General features: G+C 45.0%; 1 protein-coding gene across 16 annotated transcripts in view; it reads right to left on the reverse strand.

The window, feature by feature from the left end:
* Positions 1-20,019, reverse strand: part of LDLRAD4 (low density lipoprotein receptor class A domain containing 4) — a 436,878-nt gene that overhangs the window by 201,318 nt on the left and 215,541 nt on the right. For 14 of the 16 annotated variants that reach the window (XM_035270491.3, XM_035270484.3, XM_078347669.1 and 11 more), the window contains one exon: positions 12,094-12,234. The exons of the other annotated variants lie outside the window; for them this stretch is intronic. In XM_035270491.3, the coding sequence (XP_035126382.1) occupies positions 12,094-12,234 (141 nt within the window). The remainder of the gene's footprint in view (positions 1-12,093; positions 12,235-20,019) is intronic. 16 annotated transcript variants of the gene reach the window in all.

Genomic DNA, 20,019 nt, shown 5'->3' on the forward strand with positions numbered 1-20,019 from the left:
TCTATAATACCCTCCAGCCCCCTGTCCAGACATTATCTTTCAACAACTATTTCTCCTTCAAGAGCTTCTGAAAACTAATCAGTCTTGGGAGCTTGTGTTTTTTGCGGGGGAGAAACTAACTGCACTGGCCACCAGGTCCTGTCATTTCTGCTTAATGTCTCCTAACATGAGAGCAGACACTGAACCAGAAGAGTGAGAGGAGGCAGTAGCCACTGGCTCCTGAGACCTCATGGGGCTTTAGGGGAGGCACAGGTAGGCCTGGAAGAGCGGGGTCTCCTCCAGCCTTTTAAGGTCAGATTGGCATTTAAAATTTTGGGTTCCTGCCAACCCCTCTTGCCAAGGAAGAGACAACACTTCTATCTCCAAAGGCTACATGAATGGAAGAGGGAACTCTGTTGGTAGTGTGTTCCTTTGGCTGTCCTTCCAGGAAAAGTCATGTGAAGTCAAGACACAGACATACATCCCATGAGGGAAAGTCCATCATTTTCCTTGATTGGCTCAGCTACTACCCTGGCCCCATGACAGAGAGACCGGCTGGGCCTGAACCCACCACCCACCCAAACCCAGACAGAGAGAACAGCCGGCACACAAGGGCCTACGGCGGTATACCTTACCTGGAACCCCACCTGACCTTCCCCTGAGATCTAAGGATAAAAGGCCATAGTTGTAGCTCAAATTCCCTTTTCTCTGAGTTTTTAGAATAAAGTAAGTAACAGATGTCCATCACCTCTAACAATGAAGAGATAGATACAGATGAAGGAGACAGCGCCATGGCAGAGCCATCCCCAGTAGACACCCTGACTCAGGGGCCCTCTCCAGAACAGGTGCATGCCTGCAGAAAGGCAGGGGCCTTTCTCAAGGAGGTCGGGTAATCCAAGATTCTCCTCTCCCAAGCACACATGAGCCTGGCAGTCACTCCACTGAGCTGTCAGAGTCTCTGAAACGGGGAGATGCACTTTATGATCCCGAGATTTTAAGTGAACAGAACCAAGAGGTGGTGAGGCTTCCCTTCCAGGCCCCATGGCCAGCAGCAGAAGTGCCGGTGACCACAGCCCAGCCCCCTGCCACATGTCCCTTCCCTACACACCATCCCAGGGAATGAAAAGTGTCTGCCGTAAGTGGAGGGTCCTGGCATTAACAGTAGGCAAAGAGTTTAGGGCAAGAACCTTCAGTTGTCTAAGGACAACTGAACCTTCCAGAGGACCATGGCAATTTTTCTAGGAGTCGTCTGGAACAAGGACAGACTCCCTTGCTGCTCATAACTGCAAACTCCTGAAACAAGATTTCTTTCTTCTCTCTCTGCCGCAATTGTCCAGTTTGAAAATATTTGTTATCTTCAATCTCTCTTTTCTTTCTAGGAAGGAAGAAGCAAAAAATACCTTCTTTTCCTTCTGCTATTAGCTCTTGAGACAGAATAAAAATGGAAGAAGGAGTGAAAAAATGATTACTGCAAAGTTGAGGTTGTTGGTTTTTTCCCGTGTTAAAGCTGGCAGGACTGAAAGAAGCACCAGCCCAGAGGGTGAATTCAGAAGTCCAGCCCTCAGAGGGTCACCTGCCTCTGTGGTCCATGACACATCTCACAGCAGCTTTAGACTTCAGCTTTATTTCTGCAATTACTCAAAGATGGTCCCTTCCAGGTTTCACTGTAGTGCCCTTTTGGATAATTTATTTCAAGACAAAGACGTGACTAGGGGCCATCAAGCTAAGTGACGAAGCAACTCCCAGCCAAAGGGCAAGATTCTGCATCGCACCCCACCTTGTCGTTGGTCCCCCAGCCTCCACCCCCCAGTCTCCTCTTTACCGCAACATCTCCTTCCCCTGACTCCCGCCACACTTACACTGGGTGAGAGTCTTCATGAGCAGAAACTCACTTCTTACGTCACATAAACTCCATCCCTGCCACTCAAAAAATAATTAGGAAGACAAGCATTGTGACTACACAGGCATCCGAGTGCAGCCAGGCTGGTGCTGGTGAATTTTTTACCCACTTTCCTACCGCTCTTCCAGTCGTGGAGCTGCCCGAACGAGACCCAGCTTGGAGAATTTTGTAGATTCATAAACAAAGTAAGCAAGCCAGTGAGCCTCTAAAACCCTTGCAAATTAAGAGGCTAAATGAACAGTCAAGACCAACTGTTTCAACAAGAGCAATGCTGAGTGTGTTAATATACACAATTAACACAGGTCACCCCACAGGCTGCGTTCCTGTCTTAACCACACAAGACGACATCCTCCTTTTCACCCCAGCCCCTCTCTGGCCTTTGAAGCCCAGGTCTGAAATATAATGTTCTGCATTCTGGGCAGTACCGCCTAAATCAATAGTGTTACCACCCTACAACTGTCCTTTCACACTCTCCCTAATGCCTAATAATTGTCAAGTTAGCACTAAAATTGATCAGTAACAGAGGGCCTTTTCTCTTAGCACCCCCTCTCCCTACACCCTCCCGGCCACCCCTCGGCCTCCCCCAAGAAGCAGGATCACATTGATTTCTATCTGATTACAGGAGAGCTTGCCCTGACTTTCCCCAGTTACTTAAGCCGGCGTCTCATTGCGTGTCCTTAGAGACCAGGGCTTCGCTCAGGCAGAGAGCGTCTAGACAGTATTCATGACCCATCTGTCTGGCACAGCCCAGAGGATGGCAAACTCTATTAGAACTGAAACCATTTTTCCCTCCCCCTTCTCCCATCCCTCTTTCCCGTTGCGAAGCAGGAATCTGACACTGAAAATTACTATCATTGTTGCAATTCTCAAAATAGCACCGCCAGACTTTCATTAACATCCACGCTAGACTACTAAATATTTAAAGAAGTGGATAAATTTCATCTGAAGTGGGACAGCCCCACACACATGAAAGCAGTAACAGAATCAAAATGTAAATCTAAGAGGTTGTTTTTATCCGAGTAAATATAGTGTCACAGCAGGAGGAAATGATGCCTAAGGTTTATTAAAATTTACCCTCCCATTTGTTCTCCGCCTTTGTTTATTTGAAAAGGCAGAATTACCGTTTAAGACCCTACACAATTTTAATTGATCAGAAAACTGTCTTGGAGAAACAAAGGCAGCCAACACAAGGGGTGGGGAGGGTATAAGGCTGCCAGTGCCTCCCTGGGGCTCATCCCGCAGAATCATTCGGGCAGAAGTGCCTTGCCAGTAACAGCCTGCAACCTGATCCCGTGGCGAGCCCAGAGAGAGGCATATTGCCCTCCACAACTTGTTTTAAATACCACTTTGGGTCTCTGTCACAGTCAGTAATTGCTTCACCATAGATTCTTTTTTTTTTTTAAGTAAAGAAGTCGCGGGCGGGGAGCCCTGTCCAAAGCACACAGGCTGTTCTGCATAACAGCCTTATTCATTGACCATGCCCTCAACTACCAGCCTTGACAAAGGCCAGCCAGAATTAAGTCTGTGGAAACCCAGAGCCCCTCACCCCTGCCTCGCTCCACGGTAACACCACAACCTGGAAGACCCCTGTCCCATCCACCCTGCAGTCAGCAACATCAACATGGAAAGTCCAATTGGCTGAGTACCAGAGGGCCTCGGAGGCAGGCCCCACCCCTCCTGGCACAGCTGGAGATGCTGAAGGGGTCAAGGCACTCAGGTAAGAGTCAGAGGGAAATTGGGGATCAGAGGCTAAAAGCCCATATCTGGCTGAGGTGGGCTCTTGGCGCCCACAGGTGAAGCGGGGAGGATGATGGCAGAAATAGTGCAGCCCCATGCTGAAGCCACGCTGCCTCTCGTCTCCCCAGGGCAGCCGTCATCATCCCCATCCTCCTGACAGAACAGTGGGTCAGAGAGGACAGCTGGCTTCTGGTTATATGATTACTACCTATACAGGACACAACCAAAGAAGGGATAGTTTATCAATTTGCAGAGGAAACGCCAAGGAATCAACAGAATCAATGATCCCTGACACACAGGGGCTTTTAGGTTAATTTTTTGTAATCTGAAAATCCATCCTGAAATCAAGAATCGTCATCTACCTATCAATTGAAAACATTCATCCTCTGTGGCCCTCCTGAATAGAGATGGTTGGTTTGATCCCCACCGCCCAAGCCCTATAAGCCTTTTAAGAACTGATGAGTAAATCCCTATCTTACTGGAAAAATACCATGGGAGGGGAAAACAGCACCTCCAAAGACAAAACCACAGCCTGAGTTCTACACCCCAGCAGCACCATGCCCTGGCTGTGTGACTCTGAAATCACCTGACCACTCTGAAATCACCTGACCACTCTGAGTGCTGCATTCTTATGCCTGTCCTAGGATGCTTTTGAGAGATAACTCAGATGATGCCTGTAAACAGCAGGCACCTAGCAAACCGCAGCTCCCTTCCTGCCTGATTCCCACCCCCAGGAAGCAGTGGACTCTCCAATAGATAACGCTTATTGAGCCTGTACTGTAGACCAGGTATTATTCTAATTGCCTTTCCTGTACTATTTCAGTAAATCCTCAGAACAACCCTTTAAAGAGACACCAGTATTATGCTCCTTTCATAAATGAGAAAATCGAGATACACAGAGGTTGAACAACTTGCCTAAAGCCACAGGCAGTGAGTGGTGACTCCAGGTGACACACTCATGCACACATGCACCACACAGCCTCACCCTCACTCACACACACAGACACACACACTCATGCATATATACACTAGAGACTCAATGTCACACACACACCCACACATGCATATACCCACACAGACATGCACACACTCTCATGCACACATGCACCACACCCTCACCTGTACATATATATGCACACACACTCATGTACAAAGGCACCAGACTCATCCTCATACACATGCATGCACATGCACCAGAGACTCTCACACATACCACCCACACATGCACACAACCACACACTCTCATACACACATGCACCACACACCCTCACCTGCACACGTATATGAACACACTAATGCACAAATGCACCACTTACCCTCACACACACACAGGCATGCACACACTCATGCACAAATGTACCACACAGACACCTTCACACACATGCTCACACACATTCACACACCTGCATACACACTCCACCCACAGCACACTCACACACACATATATGCACACAAGTCACACACATACACACGTCAAACTCACACTCTCCAACACTCACACACTTGTGTACACAAGCACTACTCCACATTCTCACACATCCACATGCATACTTGTGCACACACACCACACACAGTCCCAGACACTCTGGCATACTCACACATCTAATGTACACACACAGACTCACACCCACTCACACACATGTCTTTAGGGCTGGCCAGAAGCACTCCACATTTCCTCTGTGCTTGGCACAACTGGTTCTTCCTACTCAGCAGATGGGTATTCAGAGGCCAAAGGTCTGTCCCTCTAGGGCTACAGTACTGGGAAGCCTTGACCAGTCACAGGCACAGTAAAAGCCTATCACCCTGTTGGTCCCAGAATAAATGCTTCCACCAGACTAGCTCCTTTGGTTGGTTTGGGTGTTTATAGCAGTCTAAACACTCATGGGAAGGACAGGCAATTTATGGCCATGGGCTTTATGTAGTCTCTTCCTTTGTCTTCTCAAGCAGGCTGCCAGGATCATGTGGATATTTTCAACCCTCGGTTCCACTCACAGGGTGCTAGACCATGCAAGCAAAAGCCTTTTTCATCCTCTGGTCAGGCTTGAGTTTTCTAAAATAATAATATTCATTCCTACACTCAGCAAATATCTGCAGGGCCATGCCCCATATGCTACATGCACCAGGCACTGCAGCAGGCATCAAGGCTACCACAGAGACCTCGTGGGTACTGTTCACCTGGCAGCTGTGGTCACAGGGTGCTGGGAGGCAGCAGAGAAAGGATCAACGGTCTCCAGTCAACACTCTCAGTGTCCACTATGCCCAGCTAACCTTTGAACAATTTGGGGGGTGGGGCTCTGATCTCCATGCAGTGAGAAATTCCTGTATAATATTCAACTCCCCAAAAACTTAACTACTAATAGCCTACTGTTGACTGAAACTTAACTACTAATAACCTACTGTTGACAGAAAGCCATACCTATAACATAAGCAGTCAATTAACACTTACTTTGTATGTCATATATATGGTATACTGCATTCTTGCAATAAAGAAAGCTAAAGAAAAGAAAATGTTGAGAAACATCATAAGGAAGAGAAGGGAGAGGGCTGAGCCCCTGCACACCTGGAGTTTAACCTGTTTGAAGTCATTGACAATCCCCAAATCCCAGATGAGACCTGGGAGTTGGCTATCCAAGTGTGGCAGGTTCCTAAAATGTTGAGTGTATGCCTCAAACATGTTTCATCAGTTCATAATACCACACAGAGGAAATCTCAGTGGTCACCTGTGCACAGTGACAAGGATCCCTCATCCTTAACTTAATGGATCCTATATGATATACATTTTGGGGTAATGATGGGGAATTTATCTTTACAGAAGTATCTCCACTAATTACTTGAGAAAAAGGGATAGAATTCGGTTGTGACTGTTTTGCAACCCTGAATTCCTGACAGTATCACACAAGAGACCAGTAGACACGATGCACTCCTGATGGAAGCGCTGCACTGAGGCAGTAGTTTCACACACACAGCATTCGCACTTGAGTCTCCCCAGACCTCTGCGCTACCTACCGCATGGCAGGAATGGTGTGGGACACGGAAGAATGTTCAGTGACTCCACAGGAAAGCAGCCAGCAAAACCCAGAGGATGGAAACTGCAGAACAAACAAGCCAGACCCCTCCACCCAGTCACAAAAGGGAGGAGAAGGGGGAGGAGGAGGAGGGAGGGAAATAGATATGGAGGGAGAACCTACAGAGTCAGAGATCCTTTAGGAGCCAGAGATCCTTTAGGAGCCAGCGATCCATGATGCCAGGGCTTCTTTGGATCCTGATGCAAACAAACGATAAACAGAACAAGCCAGAATGCACATTTATAAGACAACTGGAGAAATATGAACTCTAAAAGGACGTTTGGTGAATATTCTCTAATATAGAGAATTATGGTTAAGGTTCACTGGAATAATTATAGGAAAAAGAAATAGAAGTATCCGGCATTTGTAAGCCCTGGCTATGCACAGGTTTCCCATGTGGTTATGAGCCCCGTCCCTAAGTCCTCAATAAACAACATGCTTGGGAGGTGGGAAGTCGCTGGCTTAAGATGGAAAGGAAGGCAGTCATAGCTTGGTGCCTACAGGTGACAAGTAGGGTGCCAGTCTCTTTGGGGGAAAAATGAAGAAGCTGGGAAGAACAGTTTCAGAAGTAGGATAATCAGCTCAGATTTTAATAAGTTGGATTTTATTTTATTTGGTTGTTATTACCTTAAATGGCAATGGGAGGAAAACATTTCCTTCTAAAAAGTCCTGAAGTCACAATCCTGGCTTAACTGGGTACACATTATCAGCTCCAGTTCATTTAATTTGGGGTCAGTTTTATGAGGTCCCCATAGAGAGAGCAGCTTCACCCGACCCTCCAGTAGCAGGGACAGCTGCTTCTCTCCCTGCTTTCCCTGAGTCAGGTCCTCTCAGTTAACTGGAAATTCCACCAAAGCTGAAAGGTGAAGTTGTGGTTTCTTGTTAACACTGACCTTACTCTGAAGGTCCAGCGGCGAGAATCTCTTAGCAGCACTGGCTTTGGGGGTGGGGGGTCTGTGCTCACCAAGGCTTTCAGAGGACATGGTACTGCCAGGCTGCATAGGCCACTCAATTATCGCTTCAGGACAGTTGAAGGAATGCTGATGTCGCCCACCAAGATGTGGCCAAGGGCTTTGGAAATGCAGCACCACAGGACGCGCTTGGCTGGGCAGGAATGGCGAGGTGGCAGGTCCACCAAGCAGGATGCCAGCCTCAGACTCCCTGAAGCCGGCCAGCCGGCAGGTGGCCTGTCCTGAAACCAGGGCAGAAGGTGGAGCCTTATACACCGGCTTCTCTTTCTCTGGGCCTGACCCACTTTCTCAGCCGTGCCTCACGCGGGTCCCAGCCATGGCCTTCTGTCCCAGGACAGCACCACCCTCACTGCCAACCTATGCTCACGCACTTCTGGGCCTTGGCGCTCTGTCCTCTCCTCTTGCCATCCAGCACACCTCTTCCAGGAAGCCACTATGACCACTCACCCTACCAGGATGAATCTCTCTATCCCCCGAATGCCTGGCCCCGCTCAGCCCTCACTCCCTGGGCCCATTTTTAGTTATCTTTGACTGTGCAGGTGTAAATTCACCTTGCAACTCTCAGCACCTTGATAGCAGGGTCTGTATTTTCCTTCATTTCTCGCTTCCACAAGGCCTAGAACAATGACCAGAGAATGTACTTCATAAATAATTTTGTTTATATAAGGAGTACTTTGTGTAATTATTTTATTTGTGTATATAATAAATCATTTTATTTGTGTAATTTGTATGTTTAGTGCTCAGAGGTACAATATTTTGATAGAGCAGCCAGATAAAAGATGTGACAAAAGCTGGAAACCTAGGCTGACAGCACATTTCCTCTTCCACAGAAAGATACAGTCAGGAAAACTCTTTCCCCAGAAGGTAATCCATGCCAGCCCAGCTTTCCATGCCCATGCAAAACCCTTTGGTCTCTCAGCAGAATAAAGCAGCCTCGGTCCAAGGATAACCTGAACATGGTGAGGAGAGATGAGAGGCAGATGAAACCCACTGTGCCTTAGCCTGGACTCCAAACACATTTTTGTTTGAACGGAAAGCTACTTACAGCAACTTTCAGAGCTTCTGTGATTATTAGCATTGCTGGCTTTACAAATAACAGTAATATTTTCTTGCTAACCTTAATTCATGCTGAAATTTAGCAACTATCAAATAGGAGATATGGCCAAGACATCTCAGCCATGGAGCACACTCAAAGCTAACGGCATAGACAGGAAACTCAGCTGATTCCAGCTCATCCGGAAATTGAGACTGTTCCACCTCGCTTCCACCTCAGATCCCAGAACACTGAGTGTATCCTCCAGGTGGGAACAAAGTAACAAAGATCAAACAAGCCAATCCTGCTCCTAAGCAGGAAGAAGAATGAGGCAGCACCTTTCTGAAGTGTGGCACTTCATAGACAAGAGTTTGTGGGATACTCTGATTCCGTCCAGGTGGAGAGGAAGGGGACCATACCATCAGAGCAGCATGCCATGAAAGGCAGGCTGTCCATCTGCTGTAGGAAACGTGCTGATGAAGGATCCAATAAAAAGTGTGGTCCACTAACACCCACTGGCAACTGGAGAGGCTCTAAGGCTCTTTCACAGCTATTAACAGGAAGTGAAATATCCCTGTTCATTGCCCAACAGAATACAGGAAAGAAAATATATATCCACTCAATATGAGACCACCCTGTGGCCTCCTCCTCTGGGAAGCCACACACCTGGCAGAGGTGAGCTGCAGCAGAGGACAGAGAAGCCACCACCTGCCCCGGAGCTCCCAGCCACACAGAACAGTCCAGCACTAATCCATGCTGTGAGTGTTCCCCTGTGACCACCAGGCCAGCTCCCTCAGAAGTCTGCGAAAGGGGGACGTGGGGGCAGCCACAGGCTAGGTCGCAGCCTTCCCCAGGGACAGAATAAGGAGAAGCATGCAGGGTTGCTGAGCAGGCGCACTCGTGGACATCTGTGAATTCCTGCTCCGTGTACGGAATGGTCCTGACATTACAGATAGATGATACAAAGTCACAGCAGTGCACGCCCCAGAAAGGGCCGCAGGGGAGTAGAGATGACGACTGCAATGTGATGACATAGCCTGTGCTTCCCATGGACGTTCTTTTCTTTAGATGTTCACGTGGCAGGACGTGTGTCCATTCCACAGGGAGAGAAACTAAGCTGAAAGGAGTTCAGTCACTTCTCTAAGCTGAACCTTGAACCCAGATCAATCTGAAGCCACAGCCAAGGTCCTGCCCTTTGTCATTCTGTCTCCTGGCTGGCTATCCAGTCTTCTTAGAAGAGAGTACATTGTAAATAATATCCCATTTTAGCTATAAAGACAAACGTTCTAGTTATATCTGAACAGTAGGGGGCCAAGAGTTTGCCAACAGGATCGTAAGGCTCCTCTGTTACAGCGAAGTTGAGCCAATGACCGATGTAACTGCTGCCCTGGCTTCTAGGCAGAATTAAAATGCTCGCATTTTCAAAAATGAGTGGAAAAGCAATCTGGAGACAGGCCTTAAAACCAGGAAAGAATACTGACAAGAAAGGGAGCGAGGGAGGAGGGAAGGGTAGGAAGGAGGGTTGAAAACAAGGAATCCCTCAGCAAAAGGGACCAAGGGAAGAAGGAGGAGCTGCAGACACAGAGGAAACCTGTGGAGTGCCCCGGGGCAAATGCCAGGTCTCCAGAACTCTAAAGCCAGTCAAGGCAGCACACACCGTCCTGATATTCTCCGCACAGCTTACCATGGTGTGTCTGCTGTTAGTCAAGTCCAGAGGACACAGAGTCAGAGCTGCCTTTACTCACCTCCTTCTAAGATCCCCAGCCTGAGTTGAGGCAATCTGAGTGCTTACTGCCTCAAAATCACTGCTCTAAGTGCTGTTTGTGGATTCTCCTGTGTGATGCTCCGATAACCATTCTTATGTCCCCATTGTGCAGATGAGAGCACTGAGGCTCAGGAGATGAAAATGACATGCTTCATCCATGGGAAAGACAAGCAGGATTCCTCAGGGCTCCCAGCCCTCTGGCATGCTGCCTGCTCGTCCTCAGGGAGGTGCTCACCCAACTCCCAGTCCCCCGTCCTGAACTGCAGCCCTCCTCCCTCTTCCCGCACCCAGCCTGGTTCTGTGCACTAAGTAGGATACCCAGAGCAAGTGCCTCTGGGCCATCCCAGGCCTGTAGGGAGCCGGAGCTGTCCTGGGCCTCAGGGGAGCTGGGGCCTGTGGGCCAGATGACTCCAGGTGAGAGGCAAGCTAGATTGCGCAGAGACTACCACACAAAGCACGGACCCAACACCAGGCAAGCACGCGCCCAACCTGAACCTCCAAGAACTGTCTTCACAAAGATGGAGATGGGACTCAAACAGAGCTCAGTAGGAGAAAATGCAAATGGAAATACAATAGAAAAACCTGAGAAAAACTATCTGTACTATAAGACTGTTGAATTTAGCAAGCATAAATAGCAGGCTTAAAATTTGCTAGAGCACAGTCATTTTTATATTGGGGACATATGTAGCTTGCCCCCCATATAAAAAGACAGTAGGAATAGGGAAAATAGTTTCTTTTTAAAAATCCCCTTCCATTTTCACATTTGCAGCACTGATATTTATGTAGTCTAATTTCCATAACAAAAATGTTAAAATCTGTCTCAAATATAACTCCTCAAAATAATGTCAGTAAAACTGGGGAGAGAAGCTGAATGCATCATAAAATGATCTCAGAAAGAAGGCGGTGTGAGGAGGTTGGCCCGGCCAACGCTCTTCCCAAGGTGTGCAACTGCAAAAGGATCCCCATCCTCAAACCCCTTCACTTAGCCCAGAGAAACACGGAAAACAGTAAGCCACGTTTCCTAAGAGAAGTTTAGCAAGTGTTCAAAGCTGCCTTCTTTCTCCTCCCTTGTCACAAAAACCACGAGATCAAAAACCAAAGAACTTCAAACTCTGATTCCACTACTTCAAATTCAAGAAATGCTCAAAGCCTGAGCCTTGGAGAGTCACACATGTCAAACCTCAGTCAAGTTGTTTCCATCCAGTACCTAATAGAAAAACACATGGTCAGAACCTTTAAGGATCCCATGTAAATTTTTCTACTTTCATATTTCAGTTGCATGATTAATTATGGACCTTCCACATATCTTCTTTGCTTATGTAAAATTACTTCTGAAGTAAGAATGTTGGTATGAAGAACACTAAGTCAATATATGATTTCCTGGAATCCAGACATTGCTCAGATAAGTAGCAAAAGCCTATTTCAAAACACAGCTCCACTGACCACTTTAGAGAATAGAATGAATTTCTAACTTATAAACATGCCATCCCTCTATCCTAAAAGAAGAAAACATTTCCTTTGTGAAAATGCAAATCTCTTTCCTTTACCAGAAAACGACCTCCTTCCCATGTCCCAGTGACCCACCTCCTAACCGTTTCAGAACCACATCAGACAGTGCCACCCCGGTGGGAGGAGAGACTTACAGTTGAAGATGCCCGGAGGTGGGTGCTCTGTCACCAGGAGACAGTTCTCTTCATCACTGTTGTCCCCACAGTCGTTCTGTTGGTTACAGACCAGCGAACCAAGATACAAGCATTTACCGCTGGTGCAGGTGAATTTGCACTCTGAAAAAGTACAATATAAAGCATGGAGCAGTCAATGCAAGCTTGGTGCTCTTGAGCTGTGACTGTTGTTGGTTTTTCTTTCCCCCATTTGCATGCCATGATTGTTTGGGAGCTCAGACTATCTGGAGGGCCCAGGGCACTAAACTCAGAAGGGCCATCTGGGTAAGGATCTTCCTTATCTGAAACACACGGGATGGTGCCCTCCTGCACTCCACAGGGGTGTCAAGGCCTGCTATGCACGCCTCACCCTGCAGCACTGCCCACACGAGCAGCATAGGTGCTGTCTTTCCACGACCTGCTCTGCAAAAGTCATAGCTGTGGGGCTCTATTATTCGGCTTGAAACCATCCTTGGCAGTTCTCCACACCTCTTAGAATTGGGGAGCCCATGCAGCTAGCCATGGCAGGGGGCCAGCAGAACTCAGGAGGGTTGGCTTACAGAAGGACACTCAGACATTTTATTTCCCACTTGCCACTGTCTTGTGGTGAGAATCCGGACAAAATATTTCATGTCTCTGATGTTCATTCGTCCCATGCCTAAGAAAAATCAGGCATAATACCAGGCATGGGTTGCAGTGAATTTATAATGTTAAACTGGGGAAAATCACGTGTGTTTTCTGCTAAAGGGCCATGTTGGTGAATTATAAAAATAGGGCAGATCCCATACCCAAATCTCTATAGGCCACACTGAACACAGGCTCCCTAAAATCTGTATAAATCAATATTTGAAAATGGATTTCAGTTTTGTAGGACTTTAAAATAAATTTGCATACTTAACACATTACTATCACTTTAAGCAATGGAGAATAAAGGAAGTTACACAATTATATATGCTTGGGAACAGAAGGGTCCATTACATCTTACAGTGACTGTCATCCTGCATTCTGAGTGTGGGCTTGGCCCTAGGGGACCACAGAAGCCGGCAGGATTCACACAGCATGGCCCACTCAGTAGACAGCGGGAAGACAGAGTCTCCAGAGGAGTCCCAAGTTCCTCACTGCCACTGACTGTCACAGCCTCTTCCTTTTTCCAGGCCTTGGTTCTAACTGTCTGGAATAAGGGCAGCAGGCCTGGATCAAGTCCAAGGTCCTTTCAACTCTAATTTTCCATCATTCAAATAAAAGGCTGGGCATCGGTCTCTTCCAGCGATGCTAACCATGTGTGGGGCTGCCCCAGCCCAGCCTGCCTCACAGGGCTGAACTGTGGCCTGCAAGAGAGTAACCTTTACCTGTTGTAAAGAAACACAACTTAAGAGTCCTCAAAGTATTTTTGTGAACCTGTATGAAAAGGGTATTATAATCCTCCATTTTTTCACATTCTCCTAAAAGAGTATAGAAAAAGAAACCAGCCGAGCTGCTGACCTAGTTTAGAATAACATGTGAACACAGCACAAATGCACACCCACTAGTGCCTTGCTGGCGGCGCCATCCAGGTTAGAAAATCTGTGTGCCGAGAGAGGCCAGGCCACGTGGTGGGGGTGCTGCTGAAGCCAAATGCTCTCTTTCCATAAGGTGGAAAGATTAAAACCCAGCTGTTTGAAATCACATTTATGAAGTAACATTTTTTAACTTAATGGAAAAAAGGAATATCAAGGGAAAAATTTATCTTCCTTTCCAAAAGAAATATCGGACTATGGATTTATACCAAACATGAAAAGCACATTAACCAAAAACAGGTACTCCCCGTGTTGCTAAAACAGGGATTGGGAAAAAAGGATTACTAACCTGAATTGAATCAAACTCTAACTAAAAAATTCACCATTGTTGTGGTTTGAAAGGATCTGAGGTGAGACTACCATATTCAAGTTGGTGTGGAACGTTAAACTAGCCAGGAAATGAAACCATATCCACACTTTACTCATTTTACCTTGTTGGAGGGAGACACGACATACTTGCAAGGAAATGAATTCTGTGACTCATTCATTCGTTCATATAACCAATATATTAGCCGCTTCCATGCTCCATGCTAGGTACTGAGACATGGAAACTCAGAAATGAATGAGCTAGACCTCTTCAAAGAGCTTATGATATGAATTATTTAAAAAATATAAGCAGTGACTAATTTTCCACTCCTTCCAAGGCCACACATTTCCTTTCATCTTCTTCATGTCTAGAGTGCCGCCCAGCCTATGACAGGCACTTGGTGAATCACACATTTGTTGAATAAATGAATAATCTGATCTGAGCCTCATAAGAACCCTATGAAATAATTAGAGCAGATATCATTCTTCCCATTTTATTTCATTTTGCCTTATCTCACCACACTGCCTTGGTTTCCAAATCCACTTTCAGGAATGTGAGACACACTTGTAATGGGTATGGCCCCATGCATAACAAAGTTCCCCAAATGGCTTGTTGTCTTAAGTAGGTTCAACATTACTCAGGAAGTACTAATAAGGCTTGTGCTACTAATGTGCTTGGCTCTTACTTCTTAGATAACTGAAATAACATCAATCTGTTGAATTTCAAATCCAGCTGGGTACAGTGACTCAGACCTGCACTCCCAGTACTTTGGGAGGCCAAGGCAGGAGAATCATTTGAGGCCAGGAGTTCTAGACCAGCCTGGGGAACAAAGAGAGACTCTGTCTTCACAAAAAAGTTTAAAAATTAGCCAAGTGCACTGTACTCCCAGCTACTCAGGAGCACTCCTGTACTCCCAGCTACTCAGGAAGCTAAGGCAAGAGGATCGCTTGTGCCCAGAAGTTCAAGGCTGAAGTGAGCTAAGATCACACCACTGCAGCACTCAAGCCCACGTGACAGAGCAAGACCCAGTCTCTAAAAAACAAAAAAACTGCAAATTTATAAAATCTAAATCTCAGCAGTGAGTCATTAGCCCAATATCAGAATAAGGTCTTTCCATTACATGGCCACTGGAATCAGAATGACCAGATTGAGAATTTGAATTTATTGGCTTCTTGATGTGATACAGAAAATACTAGAAAATTGCTGTAATGTGATTAAGTGCTAAGAATTAATGCTAAAGATGGAATGAGAACTACAGAGCACAGTAAATATCTGTCCAAGTTAACAAAACTGGTGTTGACAGAGGCAGGCTTCCACCTCCATCCAACCTCCCCTAGGCTGTCTCCAGCACACTTTAACACCCAAAAGCCCAGTGCATTCAGGTCCTCTAACAACAAGGTTATTGTGACATTTCAGACAAACTGATAACTCTAGGAGAAAGGCCCTCACCTTAGCTGCATATTGGGATCACCTGGACATCTTTTAGCACTGCCAGGGTCGGGGTCCCAGCCAGGTCCTGCTCTGGCTGGCTTGAGGTGCAGTCAGACAGTGTGGGTTTCTCAGCGCCCCCGGCATGACTCTGATGGGCAGCGCAGACAGAGAACCACTGTCTACTGAGAAAAGAGGAAGCTCACTTACAGCAAGCCTCCTCTTTAGTTAATGGTGTTTTATTGGAATGTTTATTTCGTATTTGCTAATTTACGAAGAACAAACTAAAATACAAGCTCTTAAAATAAGCAGGTATTTGGATAATTGCTGGCTACAGGGCCCAGTCGCAGTATTGTTCTATCAATGGGCCATTTTGGAAACTTTGGAACCAATGTAGTTTTGACCCCTAAACTACATTTTGACAGACTAGAACCAGAGAGTGTCCTCCATGAACTAAACTCAAGTCAGAGAAAGACAATGGAAGAATTTTAAAAATATGTTGTCCTATAATATGTTGTCTATTCTTTGTGGAACTTGTTGAGTATTTCTGACAAGCTAGAAGTTGAGGGAAATCAAGGATTGTTAAACATTAGAAACATTTTGGTGACAAATTCATGGTGACCTGAGATGGATAATATTGGGCTGGAATACAGAATGAGCCACTCAGGAACCTGGGTCTCCTCCAGGAGCGGTAGATGTATTATAACCATTTATAAGATTTATATCACTCCTCTTCTTTAAAAAGTTGGGAACTTTTAAATGAAGAAAGTGACATTTCTCTTTGCCAAAATATCATATTTGATTTCTTATTTAAAAAAAAAACTTAGCAGAAACAACTTCCAGAATCAACAACAGACTTTAGAATCACTGTACATACGTCTGGCAATAATACAATCCTCTCTACATTTGGGGTCTTTAGCCTCTCTGCATTTCTATATAAAACTTCTGATGGGTTTTTTCAATGTTGTGGAGTTATCCCAGAGTCATCAAATCTTAATGCTGAGAGGGACCTAGATACATGGTCCACCTCTCACCTCCCAGGTGAGGAAGGAGGCCAGGGATAAACCCTGACTTACCTAAAGCTGGAAAACGAATTACCTGCAGTGGAACGTAAAACTCAAGATTTCCATGAGATTGAGAGGAAACCCTTTTTTGTCCTGAAGGTCATTCTAGTTACGTACAAACTAACATCAACCAATTGGGCTATACCATGTGCAAGAGGAGAAAGGAAAAAATAATTAACAGGAACAGAATTTCCTAATATTTTGTAACGTTTGAAACAACAGGGAATTTTAGGAGTCTTAAAACTAGGGGGAAAATGGAATATCTTAGTTTTCTGTGAATTCCAAGCTTATATATCGAAAAGCTATATTAAAAAAATTTTTAAGAATCAGTTGCTAAACAAATTTGAATAATGTAAACCTAAACTTAGTCAGGATTCAATGATATATGCTCAACCTTAAGTAGAACAAATCAAGCCTCACAGAGACTAAATTTAGTACGCTTGGTAGAGTCAACATTCTACTAGTTAACAGGCAACAAAAAGTTGTTTTCAATTTCCCCTACACTCCTTTAAAGCCTTACTTTTCACAGATACGATCTCAGTCACAAAATAAGGACCTATATACAGCATTACATCTCAGCTGTAAAATCAGCCTTTTTTGTGAATTGGCAAAGTAGTCTACATTAGTTATTTCTGTTAAAATTCATATAGCAACACTGACTCATTTAGTTCACACTTCTATCATTCACAAACCTGAAAATGGAGAGTGATTCTGGCTCCATCATTTCTGACATTAAAGTCTAGAACCTGCTCTTAGTATGGGTACCTTTTCCAAGTACTTACATTGTAAATAGCAAAGAGGTCAAATCTAGCCACCAGAGAAGTGTAAGCCAAGAATCAATGAGTTCTAAGATTAGCATAAATAATTGTACCATAACCAATGTAAGTTTACATTTCCTAGTACAGAGGTGACAATAATTTTTTTATTGATTTATATACACACTGCCTATTCCCCTGCAAGGTATAGGATATCCTATAATAAATGGAAAATTCAGGCTGGTCATAGTGGTTCATGCCCGTAATCCCAGCACTTTGGGCAACCCAGAATGGAGGACAGCTTGAGTCCAAGAGTTCAAGACCAGTTTGGTCAACATAGTGAGACCCCATCTCTACAAAAAATTGCAAAGTAGTTGAGCATGGTAGCATGTGCGCCTATAGTCTCAGCTACTCGAGAGGTTGCTGTGAGAGGATGGCTTGAGCCCAGGAGTTTGAGGCTGCAGTGAGCCTAGATCGTGCCATTGCACTCCAGCCTGGGCAACAGAGCCAGACCCCCAACTCTTTAAATAAATAAATAAATGTATGTAAAAGTCAATGAAGATGGAAAACAATGAGAAAAACACAAAACATAAATCAGGAAATGCAGAAGAAAGCGGAGAGGAAAACTGACTGAAGAGAACTTATCTCTAAACTGAATTCCAAGCAAACAAGCCACCACAGCCAAGAGGAAACCAAAGGAATGGTGATGGGACCTCATGGGCCCTTGAGGTATGTGTTCCAATCACACAGAAACAGACTTCTCTCATTGCTAAAACTTAACAGGATCTGTCACACTTTTTATTAAAGGGTGCTGTTCAGCAAGGAAGAGACTATCTGACACACCAATTTTATCAAAAAGTGAAAAGGACTGCCCATCTTGTAATTTCCTAGATCAGCCTCAGGGAGGTTGAAATATTGGTTTCCATAAAGTAGTTTCCATAAAGTTGCTAAAAACAGCATCCAGAAAGTAATGCTTTAGCTAATTATGAAGATAAAGCTTTGAGAATTTTCAGAAATGAAAAGTTGATCCTCAGGGCAAAACTTCTTAAATGTTGGCTTTTGATGGCATGGGAATGCCGTGAGGATGATACATGTACTCACTCCCTTGTGAAAACCTGCAGTGCAAGGTGCACATGTTGAGTAAGCTTTGAGACACTGCACAGCATGTTAACAATGTTAATCCCACTGGGAACCTAAGGCAGGAGATGGCAACGGCGCTCATGCTTCACCTGGTGTCACAGGCCAGCTCCATGTTCGGCTGGAACTTGGTGTAAAAGCACCAGCCGCCCCGGTGATGCTCTGATCTCACTCAAAGATGGGCTGATGTTCCCGGTCATAAACTTGGAATGCAGGGGAATTTAATTTGAAGGTTTATATTCTGTGTAATGAATTAAGTTACCCCCAAAGCATTTAATAAAAGTCCTATCTTAAGTGGTGCTGCTGAAACCATAGCTGTCCTTCAGAAAGATGAATATGACATGATAAAAGGAAATCTGCCCAAGTAATAAGATTACCAGAGAAGAGCCTCCCATCAAAGAGAGTAATAAAAAATGTTTAAAAACTCAATCCATTTTATGATATAGCTTATCGCTCCCATTATGGTGCTGAAAAGATGATTTTAATGGGCCTCAAATTCTATGAGAACCATAAGTGAAAAACATACAATGTGCTCTTAAAAGTCCAAAGCACTCTCAGGCTTTGGACTTGCATACCTACAATTACCCTTTAGAGCAGCTTGAACAAATCACCCAACTTCCCATCAAAACACCACCCAGTATTTTGAAAGTCATAAAAGTTCTTCAGGGCTTGAAACAGTGGATAACAGTATGTCTTGTCTGTATTTATAACCAATTATATACATATAACCAATGAATGAATGAATTTGTTTTTGTGGTTTTCTGTCTGTAAGACACGAGAAGGTATTCTTCCTAACTTCTTATGTAGAAGAGTACTGTAAGTAGGTAAGAACCCTCTTTCAAACACTTAGAAGAACAGAAATATCAATAAATAGAATGCACATGGGAGAAGAGTTTGAAACGATGTCCACAGTGGCCTTTTCTGGGGATGCTGGGGTCACTTTGCTAACTTTAAAGTTTCTTGTGGATTTTATATATGATTTTATTACCAAGGACAATAAAAACCCTATTTTAACAGAAAAAAATCTCTGTGAAAACTAAATGTCTATAGAGCTCTAAAGCCATTAAAATTCATAATTTTAAAGGCACTAATCAAGTAACTTAATTCCCTATGGCATCATCTAAACAGAAATCCCAACGTGAGTCCTTCTTCATGAGGGTCAATGCTATTTCAGACACATTGCCTTTCCTTTCAAGAAATGTGTACTGAGCCCCTCCATCAGCAGCATGGAGTGGCAGGGGTGCTGCTCTGCAGGGACACATCCTGGAGGACAGTGGACAAGGTGAGGTCAGTGAGGGGGCTGGGTGGCCTATGGAGCCTGTGGGCCTCTGGACAACTGGTGGATTTTACTCCATGTGAGACCAGAGAGGCATTAAAGAATTTTGAGTTCAAGGACAGATACATTAATTTTTTAAAAAAAAATATTTTATTGGAATATAGCATATGTGTATGTACGCATGTGTGTGTAGTATATCAGAAAGTTCAGCTCAATGAGTCTATGAAGACTAAAAAATACCCACGTAACCAGCACCCTGATCAAGACCCAGAAAGACACCCTCGGGGGCCCTAACTTGCTTGTTCCAGGATCTCGCAGTCCCCAACATGGTAGGTAGACTTTGTGGGCCAAGGCACCCTGTTGTGAAGAGCCTTGTATGCCTTGC

Source organism: Callithrix jacchus, chromosome 13, assembly GCF_049354715.1.
Source record: "Callithrix jacchus isolate 240 chromosome 13, calJac240_pri, whole genome shotgun sequence".
In the NCBI taxonomy this organism is placed as follows: domain Eukaryota; kingdom Metazoa; phylum Chordata; class Mammalia; order Primates; family Cebidae; genus Callithrix; species Callithrix jacchus.